Genomic DNA, 20369 nt, shown 5'->3' with positions numbered 1-20369 from the left:
AAAAATTACCAATGAGCTATTTTACTTTCCCTTTTTTCATACTAAATTTCCAAAATCTGGGGTGTATTTTACACTTAGAGTGCATCTCCATTCATTCTAGCCATCTTCTAAGAGCTCGATAGCTACACATGGCTGGAGGCTACCATGTTGTACAATGCATGTCTAGAACAATGTTTTCAAACCTCAGTTTGTATCAGAATCATCTGCAGGGCTGTTAAAATACAGATTTCTGGGCCCCATCCCCAGAACTTCTCATTCAGTAAGTTTGGGCAAGGCCCCAAAACTTGCATTTCTAACAAGTTCCCACATTGTGTTGATGTTGTTGGTCTGGGTACCATGCTTTGGGAACCACGCTTTGAGATCTACTTGTCTAGAAGCTGAGCAGTAAGAGAAATCAGAGAAGCAATTAGAAGCCACGAATATGTAAATGCAAGAGATAAAAAATGAACACTAATAAAGCAGTTGTGAGATATATATATATATATATATATATATATATATATACATACACACAATGGAGTACGACTCAGCCATAAAAAAGAAATGTCATTTGCAGCAACATGGATGGACCCAGAGATTATCGTACTGTAGTAAAGTAAGTCAGAAAGAAAAAGACAAACATCATGATATCACTTATAAGTGAAATATTTTAAAAATGACACAAATTAACTTATTTACAAAACAGAAACAGATTCACAGGCATAGAAAACAAACTTATGGTTACCAAAGGGAAAAGGGAGGAGGGATAAATTAGTAGTTTGGGATTAGCAGACACAAACTACTGTATTCAAAATAGATAAACAACAAGGTCCTACTGTATAGCACAGGGAACTATATTCAATAGCTTATAATAACCTATAATGAAAAAGAATATGTATATGTATAACTGAATTACTATGCTGCATACCAGAAACTAACACAACGTTGTAAATCAACTATACTTCAATTTTTCAAAATGAACACTGAACAGCAATGAGATACCACTACACACTAAAATGGCCAGAAATCAAAACCCTGACAACACTGAATGTTGGTGAGGATGTGGAGCAACAGGGACTCACATTCATTGCTGTTGGGAATGCAAAATGATAGTTATTTTGGACCACAGTTTGGCAGTTTCTTACAAAACTAAACATACTTTTACTACACAATCCAGTAATCATGCTCCTTGATTTTTACCCAAATGAGTTGAAGATATACCTACATTAAAAGCTGCACATGAGTGTTTATGGCAGCTTTATTCATAATAGCCAAAACTTAGAAGCAACCAAGATGTCCTTTGGCAGGTAAATATATAGACCGTGGTACACCCAGACAATGGAATACTATTCAAGTGCTAAAAAGAAATGATTTCTCAAGTCTTGAAAAGACATCGAGGAATTTTATGTATATTACTAAGGGAAAAAAGCCAATATGAAAAGGCTACTTACTGTATGATTCCAACTATGTGGAATTCTGGAAAAGACAAAATATGGAGAGAATTAAAAAACCAGTGGTTACCAGGGGTTAGGAGGGAGGGATGAGTAAGTAGAACACAGAGGATTTTTTGGGTAGTGAGTCTTTTCTGTATACTATAATAGTAGACACATGTCATTATACATTTGTCAAAGCCAAAAAAACAGACAGTACCAAGAGCAACAGTGAACTCTCCCGTAAACTATAGACTTTGGTTGATAATGATGTGTCAATATAGGTTCATTGACTGTAACAAACATACCACTCTGGTGTAGGATGCTGATAGTGAGAAGGTTGTGCATGGTGTAGGGGCAGAGAATATTTGGGAATTGTCTGTACTTTACATGCAATTTTGCTATGAACATAAAACTGCTTTAAAAAATAATGTCTATTTTTAAAAGAGAAAGAGAGAGAGCACTGAATCATCAAGCCAGACAAGCAGTGGACTCCAGATCAGAGGTAAAGACCTTGAAACAGCAGTAGAGCCTCACAAGTGGGGAACCTCCCATACTCTGCCACCAAAGCAGGAGTCAAGCAATCAGCTTCTCTAGGTTTTAATTTTGTTTGTGCCCTAAGAAAGGGCAGGCTGGAGAACCCGGCTTAATTAGGGGTCCGCTCAGAACTTGAGCAGGTTTTAAAAGCTTTTTGCCATGGGACAACTGTCTTCAGACTCTGACAAATTCTGATAAGGATGCCCAAACTTCATTATGTAATATGATGATTTACAAAACAGCCCAACTTTCAGGTTGACCTATAAGTATGTCCTCTCCCAGTATCTTAGACTGCTCAAATAGAAAGCGAGACAGATAATATAGAGATTTCGCTGCTTAAAGATTGCAACAAGCGAGTGGGCTGTGCATTTTCAGGAAGATACTATAAATCTAGAATCTATTTCCCACCTTAAGGGTACATAATCATCCAATCATCCAATTTGGAAACCATATTCTTTATGAATGCCCTTTAAATTTTTTTTCTTTTTTTTTAAATGAAAGTCTTTTTAAAAACTTTTTATTTTTTGTTTGTTTGTTTTTGGTGGGGGAGGTAATTGGGTTTATTTATTTAATTACTTTTTAAATGGAGGTACTGGGGATTGAATCCAGGATCTCATGCATGTTAAGCATGTGCTCTACACCTTGAGCTATATCCCTCCCCACTTCATCCTCTTAATTTTTACCTTTTGGAAGGAAGCTTGCTTACAGTAGTATATCACAACATGAAGTTTTAATGGACCTTTAAAAATGGGCTCCTCATAAGTTCACAAACTCTGTGTTCTAAATTAAAACTCTGGATCTTAATTTTTTAAATGAAGCTATTTTCAAAATATGAAAATGAATATATGTATATATATGCATGACTAGGACATTGTGCTGTACACCAGAAATTGACACATTGTAACTGATGTTACTTCAATTTTTAAAAATAATTTATTAATTTTTTTAAAGAAGCTGTTTTCTGGTCCATTGGTGTCAGAAGAACCCTCATTCTATAGTTTTGGGATCCCGTAAATTCAGGAGAATTTTAAAGGCCTAAAGGAAATTTATAAAGACATTTTTTAAAAGTTGTCTTTTTCTGGTGGCACTCTTCTATGAACCTTTTCTAACCTCTGGTTCCAATCAAGTACTGATAAATAGAGACTCAGTTTTGGAGGACAATGAAACAGAGCTATTTGAAGCTTTTCATTTTACAATGAAAAACCTAGTTCAACATCTAACTCATCAGTTTAAATATCAAATATACTTCTATTAAAATTTATTCAAGAAATAAATGTGATCCTTAGAAAAAGATCAAAATACAAAGAGATGAGAAAGAACATTGATTCTGACCTTTGAAGTGAGAAGAGAAGAATTTGCCATAGGAAGCACACATTAATATTATTTTTGATAAACAGTAACTCAAGTATCTCCCCCTACTCCAAGCAGAAACATTTACTCAGCAATGGTAAATGCAGGAATCTTTCAGGGTCTTGTCTCAGGCTAAGCAGAAACTACAAGTTTCACGGAGCACAGATTGATAGAGAATGACCTGGATCACCTCATGCCAGTCAGAATGGCCATTATTAAAAAGTCTACAAATAATAAATGCTGAGAGGATGTGAAAAAAAGGAACCCTCCTACACTGCTGGTGGGAATATAAATTGAGGAAGCCACTATGGAGGACAGTATGGAGGTTCCTTTAAAACTAAAAATAGAGTTATCTATGATCCAGCAATCCCACACCTGGGCAGCTATCCAGAGAAAACTATAATTCAAAAAGACACATGCACCCCAGTGCTCACAACAGCATTATTTACAATAGCCAAGACATGGAAAAAACCTAAATATCCACCGAGAGAGGACTGGATAAAGAAAATGTGGGGTGTGTGTGTGTGTGTGTGTGTGTGTGTGTGTGTACAATGGAATATTATTTAGCCATAAAAAGAATGGAATAACACCATCTGCAGCAACACGAATGGACCTAGAGATTATCATATTAAGTGAAGTAAGTCAGAGAAAGAAAAATATCACATGATATCACTTATATGTGGAATCTAAAAATATATATACAAATCAGAAATCATAAAAAACAAACTGTGATTACCAGGGGGGGAAGATGGGAAAGGATATATTAGGAGTTTGGGACTAATAGATACACATTACTATACATAAAATAGATAAACAACAAAGGCCTACTGTATATCACAGGGAACTATATTCAGTTTCTTGTAATGAGCTGTAATGGAAAAGAATCTGAAATGTATACACACACACACACACACACATATATGTATATTTATGTACAACTGAATCACTTTGCTGTATGCCTGAAACTAACATTATAAATTGACTATACTTCAATAAAAAATAAGAATTTTTTTAAAAAGAGGGAGAATGACCTGGAACCCCACTCAACAAGAAGGGGAAAGCAGAAATCTTATCTACCAAGGAAGAAGCTCTAAAAATAATGCTAGAGAGTCAGAAAAACACTAATTTAAGTATCCAAAAAGGAAGAAGTAGTTTCAAACAGCTCTAATAAGTAGCATTTTTGTAAGGCTCCCAACGAACCATTAGAGGTTGAGAAACTGTATCTGGCAGCCCGGGTAATTTCAGAAGGTAAAATTTAAGGAATTTAGTCCCTCAAGTCAGAGAAGCCTGTGAAGAATTGCATGGTTTGAATCACAGCAAATTTGCAGCCCCTTTGAGTACTAAGCCATTGAGTAACTGGAAAAGTCATTGACTACAATGTGAGTAATCCTGCAGTGATTTAATTACATACTGACTTAAAATTATATGACTGCTTTCTATAGAGAATTAATTCAGAGTTCTCTCTTTGGCATTGAGATTGGGCCCCTAATACACCCCTAACTTTCACAAATAAGTGAAAATAAGCTTGATTTGAACCCAAGAGTTTTACTTGGGAGAATAATGAAATTCTATTTTATTAATCAAAACGTTTCTAGGGGGCAGGCTGACTTTTTAAAAATGAAATCAGTCATTTATTTTTGTTATAAAACAGAATATTTAAGTATCTGTAAAAGTATTAAAAGGGCTTCATTAATGTAACTGAAGAGTACCACATTTTACATTGTCTTCCAGAGGTGGGAAAAAAAAGTTAACCTTTAAATATATTTTGGAGGAGAAAATCTGCATTCTGCACCAAGTTTTCAGGGTGGAATAGGCATAAATTGTTACCGGTTTTTAAATATCTTTAGGATATTTAGGAATAGGCATAAATTGTTCCCAGTTTTTAAATATCTTTAGGAGATCTTTAGGATATTTAAAATAATGTTCTTAAATATCTTTTAAAATATCTCAACATAAATCACATTCACTTAAATATCCCAAAAATAGCAAGAAAAAAATGAGTTTGTTATTTGAGGACACCATTATTCTGACTTAGATCAAACTTACTGAAATGTGATCTTATGTAAAAATCTTCATGGTTGCTCCTATATAGGAACATTCAATAAATGGAGAAAGGTCACCATTCCCCTCTAAAAAAAACTTTTAAATTCAAAGGCAGAGGAGACATAAAACAATTATTTGAGCATTTCTAACTCCTTCTCACTTTAATCTGAGGTTTGTATATATCTTTAGGTAAGATTGTAAAACCAAACCCATCTACCTCTCAACATACTGGTTCAGAATGAGATCTTCCAAAAAGGAAATACAAGAGCTGAAAGAAAGACCTGACTATACACTAAATACTTGTTCTGCTCCATAACCAAAATATTCCTTTTTTAACATATTCAATGGAGTGTTAAATTTTCCTATAACCTTCATTTCCAAAACAAACCATACCAATACTAAACAAGGAAGTACAATCTCAAAAAATGAGTAAAGAACTTAAATAGATATTTCTCCAAAGAACATATATATGTGATCACCTAGCACATGAAAAGAAGCTTAACATCATTAGTCATTAGGGAAATGCAAATCAAAACCACAATGAGATACCATGCCAGAATGGTTATTATTGGGGGAAAAAAAAAGGAAAACAAGTGTTGGTAAGGATGTGGAGAAACTGGAAACCTGGTACATTGCTGTGGGAATGTAAAATGGTGCCACTGCTGTGGAAAAGTTTGGTGTTCCTCACTCACCATGTTAAACAGAATTACCATATGACCCAACAATTCCCACTCTTAGGTATACACCTATCCAAAATAATTGAAAAAAAGAATCAAACAGATATTTGTACACTAATGTTCATAACAGCATTATTCATAATAATGAAAAGGTGGAAACAATCCAAGTGTTTATCAGTTGATGAATGGATAAACAAAATGTGGTATACATACAGTGGAATATTATTCAGCCATAAAAGGAATGACATTCTGACATGTACAACAACTTGGATGAAACTTGACATTATGCTAATGAAGTAAGAGTCACAAAAGGACAAATATTGTATGATTCCACTTTTGTGAGGAACCTAGAATAGGCAAATTTATAGTGACAGAAAGTAGAATAGAGGTTCCCAGGGAGTGGAGGGGAGGAGAAATGGGAGTTACTTTTACTGGGTAGAGTTTCTGTTTGGGATAATGAAAAATTTCTGGAAATGGATAGTGGTAATGGTTGCACAATATTGTGAATGTACTTAATGCCACTGAATTGTATGCTGGAAAATGGTTAAAATGGTAAATCTTATGCATATCTTATTACAATAAAAAGATACATAAGAGCATTCATTGTTTTTCAAGGTGCTACAGGAAAAGAGAGAGAAAAGACATGCTCTTAATGCAAGGGGGAAATTAGCTCCTTGTCAGCAACTCCAAGGGTGAAGTAGGGAAAGATATGTAATTGGTACAGCCACGTCACCTGATCAGCTCTCTTAGAGCTGAGTAGCAATCTGAAATAGCTATCAGGACAATAAGGACCAATAAAATGTGTCCCCTTATCCTATTTCCATTTGTGCCTGAGTTAAAAGAGCATCTTCCACTTCACCAAATACTTCTCAGGTTTTAATTTTAAATATAAACACTCTAAAGATGGCTACTATGTTTTTTTTTTTATCATCTTCAATATTTCAATACACACAAAATTTTTTAGCATTGTCTGGGGACAAAAACATGAGATATCACATCCTCAAATAGGACTGCCAAAGCCAACGGCCTGTCCGGTATAGGTCAGAGTGAATTTTGTTCAGGAGTTCCTTAGTACCAAAATGCGTCCACCCCTACAGAAGCCTGGGGCCTAGGACAGAGGACGGCTCTCTTCCCCCTCGGAGGGGCTCTCACGACAACACCCAACTCCATAAGCGGTTCCTCACCCTCCGTAATCGGGCCCAAGTCTATTACTCTCTGGGCGGCGCCAAAGGATTCTGGGAGTTAGAGGAGGACCCAGGGGCAAAACTGAAATGCTGGCACAAGCTGCGCAGCGGATAGGTTTAGGATTATTGGCGGGTTGCTGAGCGACTTCTCAAATCTTCCGACCACCTCCATCGCTTCTCCCACGGGGTAGGCCCGCGCTCTCCTACTCCTCCTTGCACGCCCCGCCCCTCGGCTGCCCTATTAGCCAATCATCGGGCGGGCGCTTGCCTGGCCAGGCCAATCCCGAACACGTTTACTTTGAGCGGGAAAAGTTCAGAGGCTCTGGGAGAGCGAGGTCGGCTAACCGCCCCTTCTTGGCCTTGTCTCTGGGGGTAACAGGCCCCGGAGGCGGCTGCCCATTGGCTGGGCAGGGGGCCAATGAGGGGGTGCGAAGCGGGGGGTGGGCCTCTCCGGAGAGGGCGGGCCGGCGCCAGGTCGCGTGCCGGGTCGCGAGCCCCGGGTACGCAATGTAACGGCCTCTCCCCCCGCCCTTCCCTCCTGGCTCGGCCCCCGCACCCACAGACCGGCTCCAGGCAGCGCCCGGGGCGGCAGCTGCAGCGGCGGCAGCGGCGGGGTGCGGGCTGAGGGAGCCGGGCCTCGACGCCCCCCCCTCACCCCCGTACCCCAGGAGCTGTGCCTAGTCCAAGAGGGGCTGGGGGTGCCCCATGGAGGTGAGCGGCGGAGACACCCGCCCGCCCCCTCACCCCCCAGGCCTGAGGGAGGGACTTGAGGTAACCGGCGGGGACGGTCGAGGTCCTGGTGGCGGCCGGGCTTGGAGGACGGTGACGGTGAGGAGAGGCTGATGAGCCGGCCCATCCTCAGACGCGGACCTCTGAGACTGCCGGGGCCGGGCGGGAGAGGCCGGGTTGCCGGCGAGGAGCCCCGACGGGGTGCCCCGGCCACGCCGCAGGGACGGTCGGGAGGCGCGGCAGCCGGTCAGGCTGGGGCTGGGGATCGCGGCGCGGGCTGACAGGACGGGCGGCCGAGCCGGGCCGCCCCGTCGGGCGGGCGAGGGCGGCGCCCGGGGTATCGGGCTAGAAGGCAGAGAGGGAACCCTGGGGGCGGAAGCGCGGGGCCCCCAAATGAGTGTCCTCGGAGCAGATTCCGGGTGAAAGTGGGAGCAAAGGCGCGGTGGAACCGTCAACAGCCATTTCGGTCCCGGCACTGCCCTGCTTGATGGCTGTCTCCCGTTTCCTATTCCCGTTTGGTGCAGCCGAAAGTCGCGTTCCGTGGAGGTGCGAATCGCTGCTGGAACCTCAGTGCCGACGCCAGCAGTCGGTTAACAGATGTCTTCAACAGCGTGATGCTGACTGGCTCCCCTTCCTTCTATGATTGCTACAAATCGCAGGTCCGTTACTCAGCTCTGCCTCTGTTAGAGGATTTATTCTCCATCAAATCCAACGCCCCCAACCCCGAGCCGATTCACATAGGTTTTTGAATTGCTCCACTTTTAGGACCAGACACCAGAAAACAATATGCCTTATTTTAAATACAGAGTTTTCAGAATACATACTCGCTTCGAAAACAGGGAATAAGATTTTTCATTGATTCTTGTTTTCGTCTTACCCTCAGCGTGACATGATGCCCGAAATGTAAGAAAATACATATTTATTTAGTAAGACCATAAAATACTTTCCCTTCAGGCATTTATTGCAAGTCGGTACAAACAAACTTTTGATAATTTAAAGATGAAATTTTTCTTTACTCCTGTATTCTCTGGCTTTAAACAATGAGATTACATGCTATGTTTTACCTCACCGAAAACATTAGTTTTGTTAATCGTGTTCAGTTAAGCTTAGGGTAATGTTAATCATTTTCATTTGAAATTATTTAACCAGGACATCAATGTTGATATTGTTATACTTTGAATAATATCTTGAAATAATTTTATTTAATTCATACTACAGTCTTGTATAGTATTATGCCTGCTGTACAGATGGAGAAACTGAGGCTCAGAGAGTTTGACTTGTGCCCTAAGTGACAAAGCCCAGGTGGAACCCAGGTCTTTTCAATGGCAAGACCAGCATTTCACAGCTCTCTGTAACGTTTCCATGGCTACTACAGTTTACCTAGATTTAATTTCAGTTGATTATTTTAAGTATATCAAGGATATAAGTGATACACTTTGCAGTTATCTAGATTAGTTAATATGCCAAACCTAAGTATTTGCATATTTAATTTCCAGAAATGTTTTAACTGAAAAGGATACAGATATTTAAAGTATAATTATATTTGAGTCCAGCACATTACTTTAGTTGCTTGTTTTATTTTAGAATATGAAATTTAAATCAGTCTTTTGATTTAATTTTTAAATCAAAAGGATTTAATTTTTTTAATACTCAAATCTTATAAATTCTGAAAGAATAGTTTTTAGTGGCACTCTAAGCAAAATCCCTTTTGTGCCTTAGTTTCCCCAGCTTCAGAATAGTTACCATAATATAAGCCATAGATAAGAATATGATAATGTATAGGTTTCAAATAGTAATCATAACCAGAATGTAAAGAAGTGGCTGGAAAATATTTGAGATTTTTGAAGATGGGTGATTGGAAGGTATTAATTTTCATATTTTATTGGTATAGTATAAACTCAATGAATATTCAAAATGTTTTCAATTATGTCTATGAAGGACAAAAATTTCAGAATGATTTGATCTAATCATTTTCTCTCTCTTTATACATAAATTTTGATTAGGAGAATAAAAGCGGTTAGAAAATCTTTTTAGCCAGGATTATATATCTTCTGTATTTATAAGAAAATACCATTTATTCTGTGTCTGTGTCTGGATATTTATAGTTACTACATTTCTGGTTTTAGTAGTTCCTTATTTGGAGAGTTAAAAATTATGAATCTATACTTTCAGACTTCTTTAAAGAAATATTTTCTAGAATAAAATGCATCTAAATTAGTTTAAATCTTTTTTATTTGTTAAAATTCATTTTGCTATTTTAAGTGTTTAAAATTTGAGTTGCAGTATTTTCACTGCACTGCAGTTCCTTTTGGAAGGGGGCAGAATTTTAAATAATTCATTAAAAATCTTAAAACTCAAACATTTTACCATATTTACTCAAAATTCATTATAGTAGTGGTAAGAAAAAGAAAAATGGGCTTGTTTTTCATTCTAATTTTATCTTTAAAATTTCTGAAACTATCATAATATTTTAGTATTGTCTCATTCTTACATTTTTCTCTTGGAAATAGAAACTAGGCTGAAAATTAAAGATATTGTTTTATTTTTTTTTCCCAAAGAGCCAAGATTTCTTTTTCTTTTTTAAATTTTTTTAAAAACTTTTTTTATTGAGTTATAGTCAGTTTACAGTGTTGTGTCAATTTCCAATGTAGAGCACAATTTTTCAGTTATACATAAAGATATTGATTTAAAAAGCCCTAGAGTAGGAGTACGAAGGCCTTGAGTTTGGGTTTTAGTTTTGTCTCCTCTTACCTCAGTAACCTGTAGCGTCTGTTTCCTCATTTTTATTTTTTTTGTTTCTTCATTTTTAAAAAAGAGAATATTCATGTCATAAAGTTGACTGAATACAATAAACGTATGTGGGATTTCTTTGAAAATTCTGTGTGGGGGGAGGATAATAGTTCAGTGGTAGAGTGCATGCTTAGCATGCACAAGGCTCTGGGTTCAATCCCAAGTACCTCCATCAAAAAAATAAATAAATAAGTAAATCTAACTACCTCCCCACTGCACAAAAAAAAATAAAATAATAAATTTTAAAAAAAGAAAATTCTGTGTAAATGTACATTCACTTTTTTTTTCACAGATTGGGGGCATTAAGACTGAATTTTGTAAATGATTTATGAAAAATAATACTGCTACAGTCCACATAATGCTTATCTGTTCAAAAAATTAAAACTGCAATAATTGTAGGTGTTTATACCAGGGATAAGCAACAGGTACTGTATAGGAACTGAATCTGCCTGTTTTTGTAAACAAAATTTTATTGAAATAGCCATGCCCATTTGCATATTGTCTAGAGTTGCTTTGGTGCTAGGAGAGCTGAGGATTTTCAACAGAGATCTTAGCATAGCAAAACCTAAAATATTTATTATCTGGCCCTTTGTAGAAAAAATTTTCCAACCCCTACTGTAAAGCAAGCTTAACGGCTAAGTCTGGATTTGTCTCCCAACTTTCATACATGTGTTAGTTCTTCAAATTTCCTATTATTTTGCTAATATTCTGTAATAAATATAGTTTTGATGTGTCTCATATACCATCATGTCTTTAAATTTCAGAATGAAGACAATGTTGACCTAAGGCAGACCTATGCTCCACTTTCTTCATCAACAGAATATGCAAGTTCTGTAGATTCTTCACTTTTCTATGCACCATGGTCCACTTATGGAGATGATATTAAGCAACCCTCTAATTCTCAGATCAATGTAAAGAACAGGTAAATTAATAAATTAGATTTCTCAGGCTAAATTGTTTTTTAAGTTTGATTACATGGGAACCCAGTTGTAGTAACTCTTTGTTTCCCATTATCAGCATTTTAATGTTATGACGTTATAATTTTATGTCTGTCAAACTTTTAAGAAGCTGTAAACTAAGCAGTTATGTTTCTATAATTTTTTTCTAATTACTTTTTTTCATTCATTAGAGGCAACCCTTAGTGATTAAATCTTACGTTCTTTCTAAAGATAACTTATGTAAATGAGTTACAGTTTTTCCGTTTATTTTTTTAATCCAATTCTAAATTTTCAGTAACTTTTTCCTTTAGAAGTACACAACAAACAGGATTTTATCAAACATAAGATAGTTTAATTATTTTTCTATTCAGATCCACTAATAATAAGGGCCTACTCTATGCCAGATTCTCTCCTACTGGGGATATTAGAATTAACATGGCAAACATTATCCCTGCCTTTATACTTATAATAGTGATGATGATGATGATGATGACTGATGGTGATGACTGATGATGATGACGACTTATGTGCCAGGCACTGCAAGTATAGTGAGGTTTAAAGGAAGAAGTATAGAATGTTACGGGAGGTCATTGCAAAGAAAAAAAAAAACTTGACTGAGTGACACTATATTTATGTTAATTATAACAAGGGAGCAGTTGATAAAAGGCTGATACATCTTTAGTTTAACCAGGAAATAATTATTTTTAAAATCTTATTAATTAAAAAATTGTTAAAAATGTAAAAATTTTGGTAAGTTCTCTAAAATAGTGATTTTATTAGAATATTTTTAGAAAAAATAATTTTTTTAAGTTGATACATGTTCATTGAAAAACTTCAGACTTTACAGAAATATATAAAGGAAAGCAGTTCACCTTAACCCTGCCTCCCCACTTCTCAGTAACAAATGTTAACAGTTTGATATATATTTTATTGAATATTTTTCTAGACATTTACTAATACATTATTATACAAAAAAGCTTTCTATTGAATCTTTATGAAATAAGATGTAGTGGAAAATGCATTAGACTTGTAGGCAGATCATTTGTTCAGCAAGTGTATAGCAAAGCTTGGTAAATCATATACTTTTGAAAAATTCAAGTTTCTTAATATCTCAAGTGATCATTTACTCAATAGCTTAATGATTACTAATACTTGCCCTTCCTATTTTATGAAGATCAATGAAATGTTTGAGTGTTATACAAATATAAGGTATTTTTATTTCTAAAATATCCTGATACTGTGAAATATTAGAAATAAAATATGAAAAAAATAAGAAGTTACAATTTAAAATAATTACTTCTAGGAACAAATTGCCCCAAATCCAAAAGAGGTAAAAAGGCACCAATTTTCCATCTCCTTGTGGTTTTTACATTTTTTATTATTTAGATAGTGTTAGTCACTAAGTAGGATTTCAGATACATGGAGCATCAGTCACTTCTTTGGCAGATTAAGGGATAGCCCCCAAATCTTTTAAATTTATGGGACAACAGCAGTGTTGCTATGGTATCTAGGATAACCATATCACATTTCACTTTTTAATCGAACATTTAGTATAAAGAGTCACAAAAATAGAGCAGCAGGTTTATATGGTTTTCAAACTGCAAATGAAAAACTGTACAAATGTTGATGGAATGATGTATAATAGGACTAGACATGCTTTCAGGAGCAGCCATGGTACCAACCTTGTGTACAACATCATAGATCAGAGATTTATATCTTGGTCACAGGATTTGGAATGAAGGAGGAAATACTTATGTAGCATAAACACTATGCTAAAGTGGAAAATATTCTTGAGTTCTCATTCCCTCTTTATTTGAAATGATGGCATAGATTCAATCCAAATATTTTATAGAAAAATAAGGGTAGAATAAGTATGGAAACAGAAATCAATATATTGTATTTTAATATGAGAAAAAGAATTTACATGTGATATTTATTTATCTTTAGGATTCAAACAGAAAGAAATGACTATGGTAGTGAAACAGACTTATATGGACTTGTGTCTAACATTTTGGAAGAACAAGATAAATCACAGCCATATTTTGCTGAGGGGTTAGTATATTATATGAGTTATATACTGTGTAATAAACTTTTGAATTCCCATATACTGGATTATCCTATTTATTAACTTTTATTTTTACTTAATAGAGGATCATCTGACAGTAGACATCTTAATTCAGGTATTTGTTTCTAGGAGTCTTGATTTTGCTGAGGCACTTGCCATACAATTGACAGTTTAATTTGCTATTAAGAACTTCGATTTGGTCTTGCATAATTCAGAGCTATTTCCTTTGAGTTCATGAGTTGAAATTTGGCTTAAAGAGTATAAATTCCAAAGACTTTTATACTTATACCTCCAAAAATAAAACTTATTATTGTTGTGCAGAAATATGTATGGATTTTATTCATATAGTAAACATTTTAAAAATATGCTTTGTTTTTTTTGGGTGTGGAAGCCATGTTACCCAAATGCCCTATTTCATACATAGGGAAATATGTAGCACTCATCTAACTAATTGTAATTTTTAATTTCAATGATAATTTCAGCAAAGCACTTTTTTCCCGTAAAAAGGGTTTGTGGTCAACAACACTTTTGTATTATATAATAATTAAAGGAAAAACTAATTTTGGTTTCTACTTACTATATATAAGCAATTCACGTAAGACCATATAGTCACCAGCCTCAGGCCGTAGTTAATGTCTCTTGGAAATGTATAGTAAAGACATATTAAGATTAAAATGCATATTTATGTAGCACATTTCAAGTGATATTATTTAGATATAATGGTAGCTTATAAGGCAGAGTTGGAAAGGACTAGAGAATGGTAAGGTGGGTCAATAAAAATGTTTTTGAAAACCTTTCTCCACTAAAGGAGTAAAGACTTTTAAAACCTAAGTTGTAATTAAATATATTTACTTGTTCTAGGACCTGCTTCTCCAATTTAAAGTCAGTTTGGCCAGTGAACACAAGCAGATTTGCAGATCACCATGACCTCTTAACAGAAACCAAAAGGCCAATAGATATAGCCATCTCTCAGCAAGCTTTTTATAGCGGTGAATCTGTGTCAGCAGTGGAAAAGCAGTACCTGCATAATAATAATCTCATACCGCAACAAAAAATAGATGAACTTTATCATGGATTTACTGGTTTAGACCTTGAAGAACAATGGATGTACCCCTCACGAAGTGATCATTCTAACTGTTACAATATTCAGACAAATGATACAGCTAAGACAACATTTCAAGAATATCCATTTATCAAAAACTGTTTTACACCACAAACTGGTCTGTGTGACATCATGAAAGAATCAGGAGTTGATACGTACTCTTATGGAAGAGAGAAAATATGTGCTAAAGGTCTTGAAGCACCATTACAGCAAAAGAGGGCAGAGATGTTTCTTTCCCAATGTAATAGATACAATGAAAATGCAGATTATTGTAGATACGCAGAATATGCTCATCCTAATAAGACTAAGCTGAATAAGTGTTTGAATTTTAGTGTCCAAGATAGTAAAAAATTAGCTAGTGGCACACCTGAAACACCAACTGTAGAAGTAGACACCTACACAAAGTTATTTCAGATTAAACCAGCAAATCAGAAAAAATTGGAGGAGACAATACCTGACCAGCAGAATTTCACATTTCCAAAAATTACACAACATCTGACAGAAAAAGAGTTTGTAAAGGAGGCAGCATTTACTGCTGATTTTGGCTTAAAATCAGAATATGGACTAAAACCTCACACAGCTTGTGCAGCTAATGACTTTGCTAATGCCACAGAAAAGCAACAGCTTACTAAATCTGACCCTCCAAATTCTGAGTATTTTAAATCAGTGAATTTACTAGCAAACTCAGCAACATCTTCAGGAGGTATCAACTTAAATAGAACAACATGGATGAATGTCCAAACAAAAAATAACATTCCTATTCCTTATCGAAATCAAGGTAACTTGATGAAATTAAGTAGTCATTTAAGTGCAGCTTCAAAGGGTTCTAACCATTCTTCAGATTTCCCCCAACTATCATCTACAAATTTAACCCCAAATAGCAATTTATTTCAGAAGTATTGCCAAGAAAACTCTTCAGCATTTTCTAGTTTTGATTTTGGTTACAATGGTGCAGAAAGAATTCAATCTGTCAATCACATGGAAGGACTGACAAAGACTGGAGAAGAAAATCTCTTTGAATCTGTTATCGATAAAAAAATTAAGCAGCCAAATGGATTTTGTGATAACTCTTCAGCTCAGCAGTATGGGATCATTGAAAATATAAACAAACATAATTTTCAAGCTAAGCCCCAGAGTGGACATTATGATCCTGAGGAAGGTCCAAAGCATTTAGATGGCTTATCTCAAAATACTTATCAAGACCTGTTGGAGTCACAGGGTCATTTTAATAGCCATAGACAGGGAAGTGGAGACAATATTGATAGCCGTGTGAATCGCACACAGACGTCATGCTTTTCTAATAATTTTATGATGGGAGATTTAAGGCATAATCAGAGTTTTCAACAACTTGGTTCAAATGGGTTTCCCCCAAGATCCACCCACCCATTTGGCCATTCAATTGTTCCACTGTTGGATTCCTATGGTTTGTTTTCTTACGATGACTTAAGCCATTTATACCCTTATTTTAATGATATGATGTATGGTGATAATTCCTTTTCTGGTCTTGTGCCAACTTTTGGATTTCAAAGACCAATTAAAACTCGTAGTGGACCAGCCAGTGAACTTCATATTCGTCTAGAAGAGTGCTGTGAACAATGGAGAGCATTAGAAAAGGAGAGAAAAAAGGTAATACAGAACTATCCATTTAGGTATATCTTTGTTTAACTTAGTGTAGTTTAAGAAAGAGTGCTTTAAGTTTAAGCTGAATTCTTCTATAATGTGTAGTATTTGTTAAGTCCATCACTATAAAGAACTAACTATGTGACTTAGAGACTAAACAAGCTTGGGGTATAAAAATTTTTTATTTTGAAGTTTATTTGCCTATGAGGTAGATGTTTTCCTTAATAGGCTAAGTTTATTTCTTTGAATTTGTAAAGTATTAAATACCTGTTGAAATGTTCAGATATTTTATGCATTAAATATGACAGAAAAATACTGTGGTACTGTGGTTTGAATTTGTTGCCTTTTGATACTAAAATAATTTTTATTTAAGAGTAATTTTCAGTTTACTTGGTAGGCCTATGAGAAATATTATTCATGACTGATTCATATTTTAAAAATTTAACATCTAAAAGTAATTTTTTACAGACTGAATTGGCCCTTGCCAAGAATTATCCAGGGAAAAAAGTGTCCAGTACTAACAATACTCCAATTCCAAGACTGACCTCCAACCCGTCTAGAGTTGATCGCTTAATTGTGGATGAACTTCGAGAACAAGCCAGAGTAAGCTGTAAAAATATCCAATAGTGGATTTTTTAATTGTTTGATAAAATTTTAAGATACTACAGCAAGTTAGAGTTCTGGCGGATTTTTAAATCACATTTATATAGAACTCTCTCAAATATATTCTTTACCATGTGTGGTCCTAGAACTATGATTAGTCATTAGGAAAGGGAAAATAGCCCCACTCAGTCATTTAAACAGTAGGTTTAGTGGTTCCTCTTCAAGAAACTCAAATTAGCAATGGAGCTAATCCTCAACAGGAAATTTTTTTAAGCATTTTGAATATTATTTATAGGGTAAGTCCCATTTCTTAATCACAAACACTTGTTTTCTAGCTTCATGAGCAAGCTATGCCTGTATTATACTAGATGGTAAATTAACAGGGACTTACCATATTCCATTTTCTTATCCCTGTACTCTTGAGGTAACACACAATAATTAAGTATATCCAATGATGTATTAAATCCTAATAAACTGAAGCATATAGGTATGCACAATTTTATAAAATAGCCTTGTTTGGGAAAAGCAGTGTATCACTTCAAAGAATCTTTATGGTAAGAATGATTATTCCTATTATCTCCTTTGTAATTTCAGAATTTTCTAAGCAACTTTAATAAAGTTTTTTTCTTTTCTGACCTTCCTCTCTTAAAAACTTAACTGTTTTCCAAATAAAATTTGATAAAGTTTCCAGGAAATATCATGCAGTGACACAGGTTGCTTCTGTGCTTGAATAAAAGCCATTTTACGAATTAGAAAAATCAACACAACAGAGTCTTACTTTATTGAACATCAGTTTCTTATTTATACCATGCTGTCTTTAAAATACAGATATGAACTACTTCAGTGGAAAAAGAACTAGCTTTCAGCCTCAGTCTAAATTTTTAATCAAATTTGTAAATTTGTACAATGAACTTTATTAATGATATAGTCAGATACTGACATGGGTTATAGCCAAATGTTATTAAAAACTTCAGTCTTTTATTTTTTTCTTAAAACTGGTCCAAGTTAAAATTCCTTTTTCTCAGTAATACATTTCTGGGCAATAAATCAAAGGATTGTTAACTGTAGATATTAAGAAATATACTTTTCCCAGCCTTACTTAGTCTTCACACTAATTTAGAAGGTTATGTTTATAGTTGTTGTAATAATTTTATCTATATTTAGCAACATTAGATCAATAATACACAAAGGGCAAAAAGATTTCTTTATGTCTTACTTTCTAGTTTGCTGGTTTTGTAGAATTCTGAAAAAAAAAACTTTTAAAAGTTTACTAAAAATCACCTGTGCAAATTTCTTTCTTTACATGCATCATTTGAAAATGATTATCTTATTTTAAAGTTAATATAATTTGTAGTTCCCTGGCATTTTTTCTATGGTATTGTTTCTTTTGTTGCCTTATTTTCCCCTCAAGAATATGGCTGGTTGTACAGTTGGGAGGAAAATATTTAATACCTGTACACTTGTGTTTTCTCCATCGGCTTGAACTGAAATAGACTTATTCCAAAGGAACTTGATAGGAGTGTGAGGTTAGAGGCATTCATTCAAGTGCTGTTAGCTTATTAATTGAGAGGTATTTTTCTACTCTCTTCAATCACTGAACGCCAAGTTCATGTGAATTTTAAATCATTTACTTCCCAAAGGTAAAAAAGTTCTTTCTTTACACCTTCCAAGTTTAGAATTTGAAACAAGTTTGACATATACAACTATGAAACATACTCCCCTTTACTGATCTAATATATACAGTGCCCTTTTTTAAGCTTAATTAACCACAAGATTGAGACTTCCCAATTTTCCTTAGCAGTTTTGATAGCTATAGGATTTATTTTGTGTTATTTCAACAAAAATTTAAATCAGTACTTTCTGAATTATGGATTCCTTAAAACTACTGCTAGCCAGTATTATTTCTGATTTCCAAAAGGGGAATATTGGAGGCCCAGAAAGGACTTGCTGAGCTCAAGATTAATCAATCTAGGACTTCTCACTTTTAGCTCAATTTTTTTTCCCTCTAGATTACAATGATTCCTAATAATGCTCTATTTGCAGCCTATTCTCTTATTTGCCAGAAATAATGTTGGATCTTATATTTGCACTTACTGTTAATAACATAGGAATATTTGAACGTTTAACTTTTTCACTGTGGCTTATTCCCAGTAATTGATTGCTCTGAAAGTTTTTAGAATAATATATACAAGTAGACACAAAAGACTGACTTTCCATCTTTGTTTCTACCAGCATGGTGTCAGGACATAGGAAGCATTCAGTTATTTCTTGAATAAATATTATTGCTCTCATCTCTATTCTGCTTCATTAAAGATTTGTTTATACTTAAGTTAATGACAGGACAATGTGGTTAAATGCCTCATCAAAATTAAAATGTTTCCCTCAGGTTGTGACTTTACTAGGGAAAATGGAACGTCTTCGAAGCTCTCCTCTTCATGCCAATATCTCTACAGCTCTTGATAGACACTTGGAGTCCATTCACATTGTACAGTCACGTAGAAAGGACGAAATTGTTAATGCTTCGAATCGGCAAAGGCAAGGTGTTCCTAGATGCCAAGATGACAGAGGTACTAATGCATATTCTTTTGATAAGGTACTGAGATAATTTGAATGTTAATAAAATCAGATTCTGAGGTTAAACAGTTGGATTTCTAACATTTACACTTACTAAAGAATAAATTGTTAAAAACGAAGAACAAATTGTTACATAGTGCCCACATAATTTACTCCAAAAGTACTTGGATCTATTTTGCTAATTTTATCCATTTAATTATAATAACTCTTGTCAGTCTGTGTTCTACCCAAAGTATAGTCATCGTCATACAGGTATTAACACTTTTAAACAGTAAGTCAAGTACTTTGGTTAGCTCAGTCAAATAGCCATCCTTCTTTTATAAAAATAATAATGTTTGATCATTTAATAGCACAGCACTGGGCTTTGTAAGAGTTAAGGGGTACTTAAATGGTATCTAATATGAACTGACGCTGGGTTTTTTATTTACAGATGTTTTTGCCCTTGCTTCAGCAATTAAAGAGATGTGTGTAGCTACTCGGAAAGCACGTACTACCCTGTGGTGTGCACTGCAGATGACCTTGCCAAAAACAGCCAGTACAGCTGGCCAAACAGATGCGGAGAAGGCTTTACAAGATATAGTAAACTGTGAAGATAAAGTCCATGAAAGCCTAAATAGTAGCAATCCAATGAACCAGAGAGGTGAAGCAAACAAACATTAAGGAAAGGCCAGCAGAAAGGATAAAAAGCTGATAAGTAAATGTATCAAGACCTGCTAAAAAATTTTAATGAACTTGTCAAACTTGAAAA

General features: G+C 35.3%; 1 protein-coding gene and 1 long non-coding RNA gene across 4 annotated transcripts in view; one reads left to right on the top strand and one right to left on the bottom strand.

Moving 5' to 3' along the window:
- The window catches only part of LOC140686327 (uncharacterized), a 45394-nt gene extending 38027 nt beyond the window's left edge, over positions 1–7367 (bottom strand). For 2 of the 3 annotated variants that reach the window (XR_012060059.1, XR_012060061.1), the window contains exon 1: positions 7201–7367. This is a non-coding gene — a long non-coding RNA (uncharacterized lncRNA). Of the gene's footprint in view, positions 1–1430; positions 1456–7200 lie in introns of all 3 variants that reach the window. The other variant, XR_012060060.1, reaches the window with a different exon arrangement.
- A 431-nt stretch (positions 7368–7798) lies between these two features.
- Positions 7799–20369, top strand: MEIOC (meiosis specific with coiled-coil domain). Its single transcript, XM_072939203.1, has 8 exons — positions 7799–7911; positions 8454–8588; positions 11484–11641; positions 13605–13709; positions 14584–16450; positions 16913–17047; positions 19434–19614; positions 20052–20369. The coding sequence occupies exons 1-8, from the start codon at positions 7906–7908 to the stop codon at positions 20279–20281; spliced, it is 2817 nt and encodes a 938-aa protein (XP_072795304.1). The 5' UTR covers positions 7799–7905; the 3' UTR covers positions 20282–20369.

Source organism: Vicugna pacos, chromosome 16 (assembly GCF_048564905.1).
Source record: "Vicugna pacos chromosome 16, VicPac4, whole genome shotgun sequence".
In the NCBI taxonomy this organism is placed as follows: Eukaryota; Metazoa; Chordata; class Mammalia; order Artiodactyla; family Camelidae; genus Vicugna; species Vicugna pacos.
Note: the sequence above shows the minus strand (reverse complement) of the source record. Positions and strands in the feature narration are given on the sequence as shown.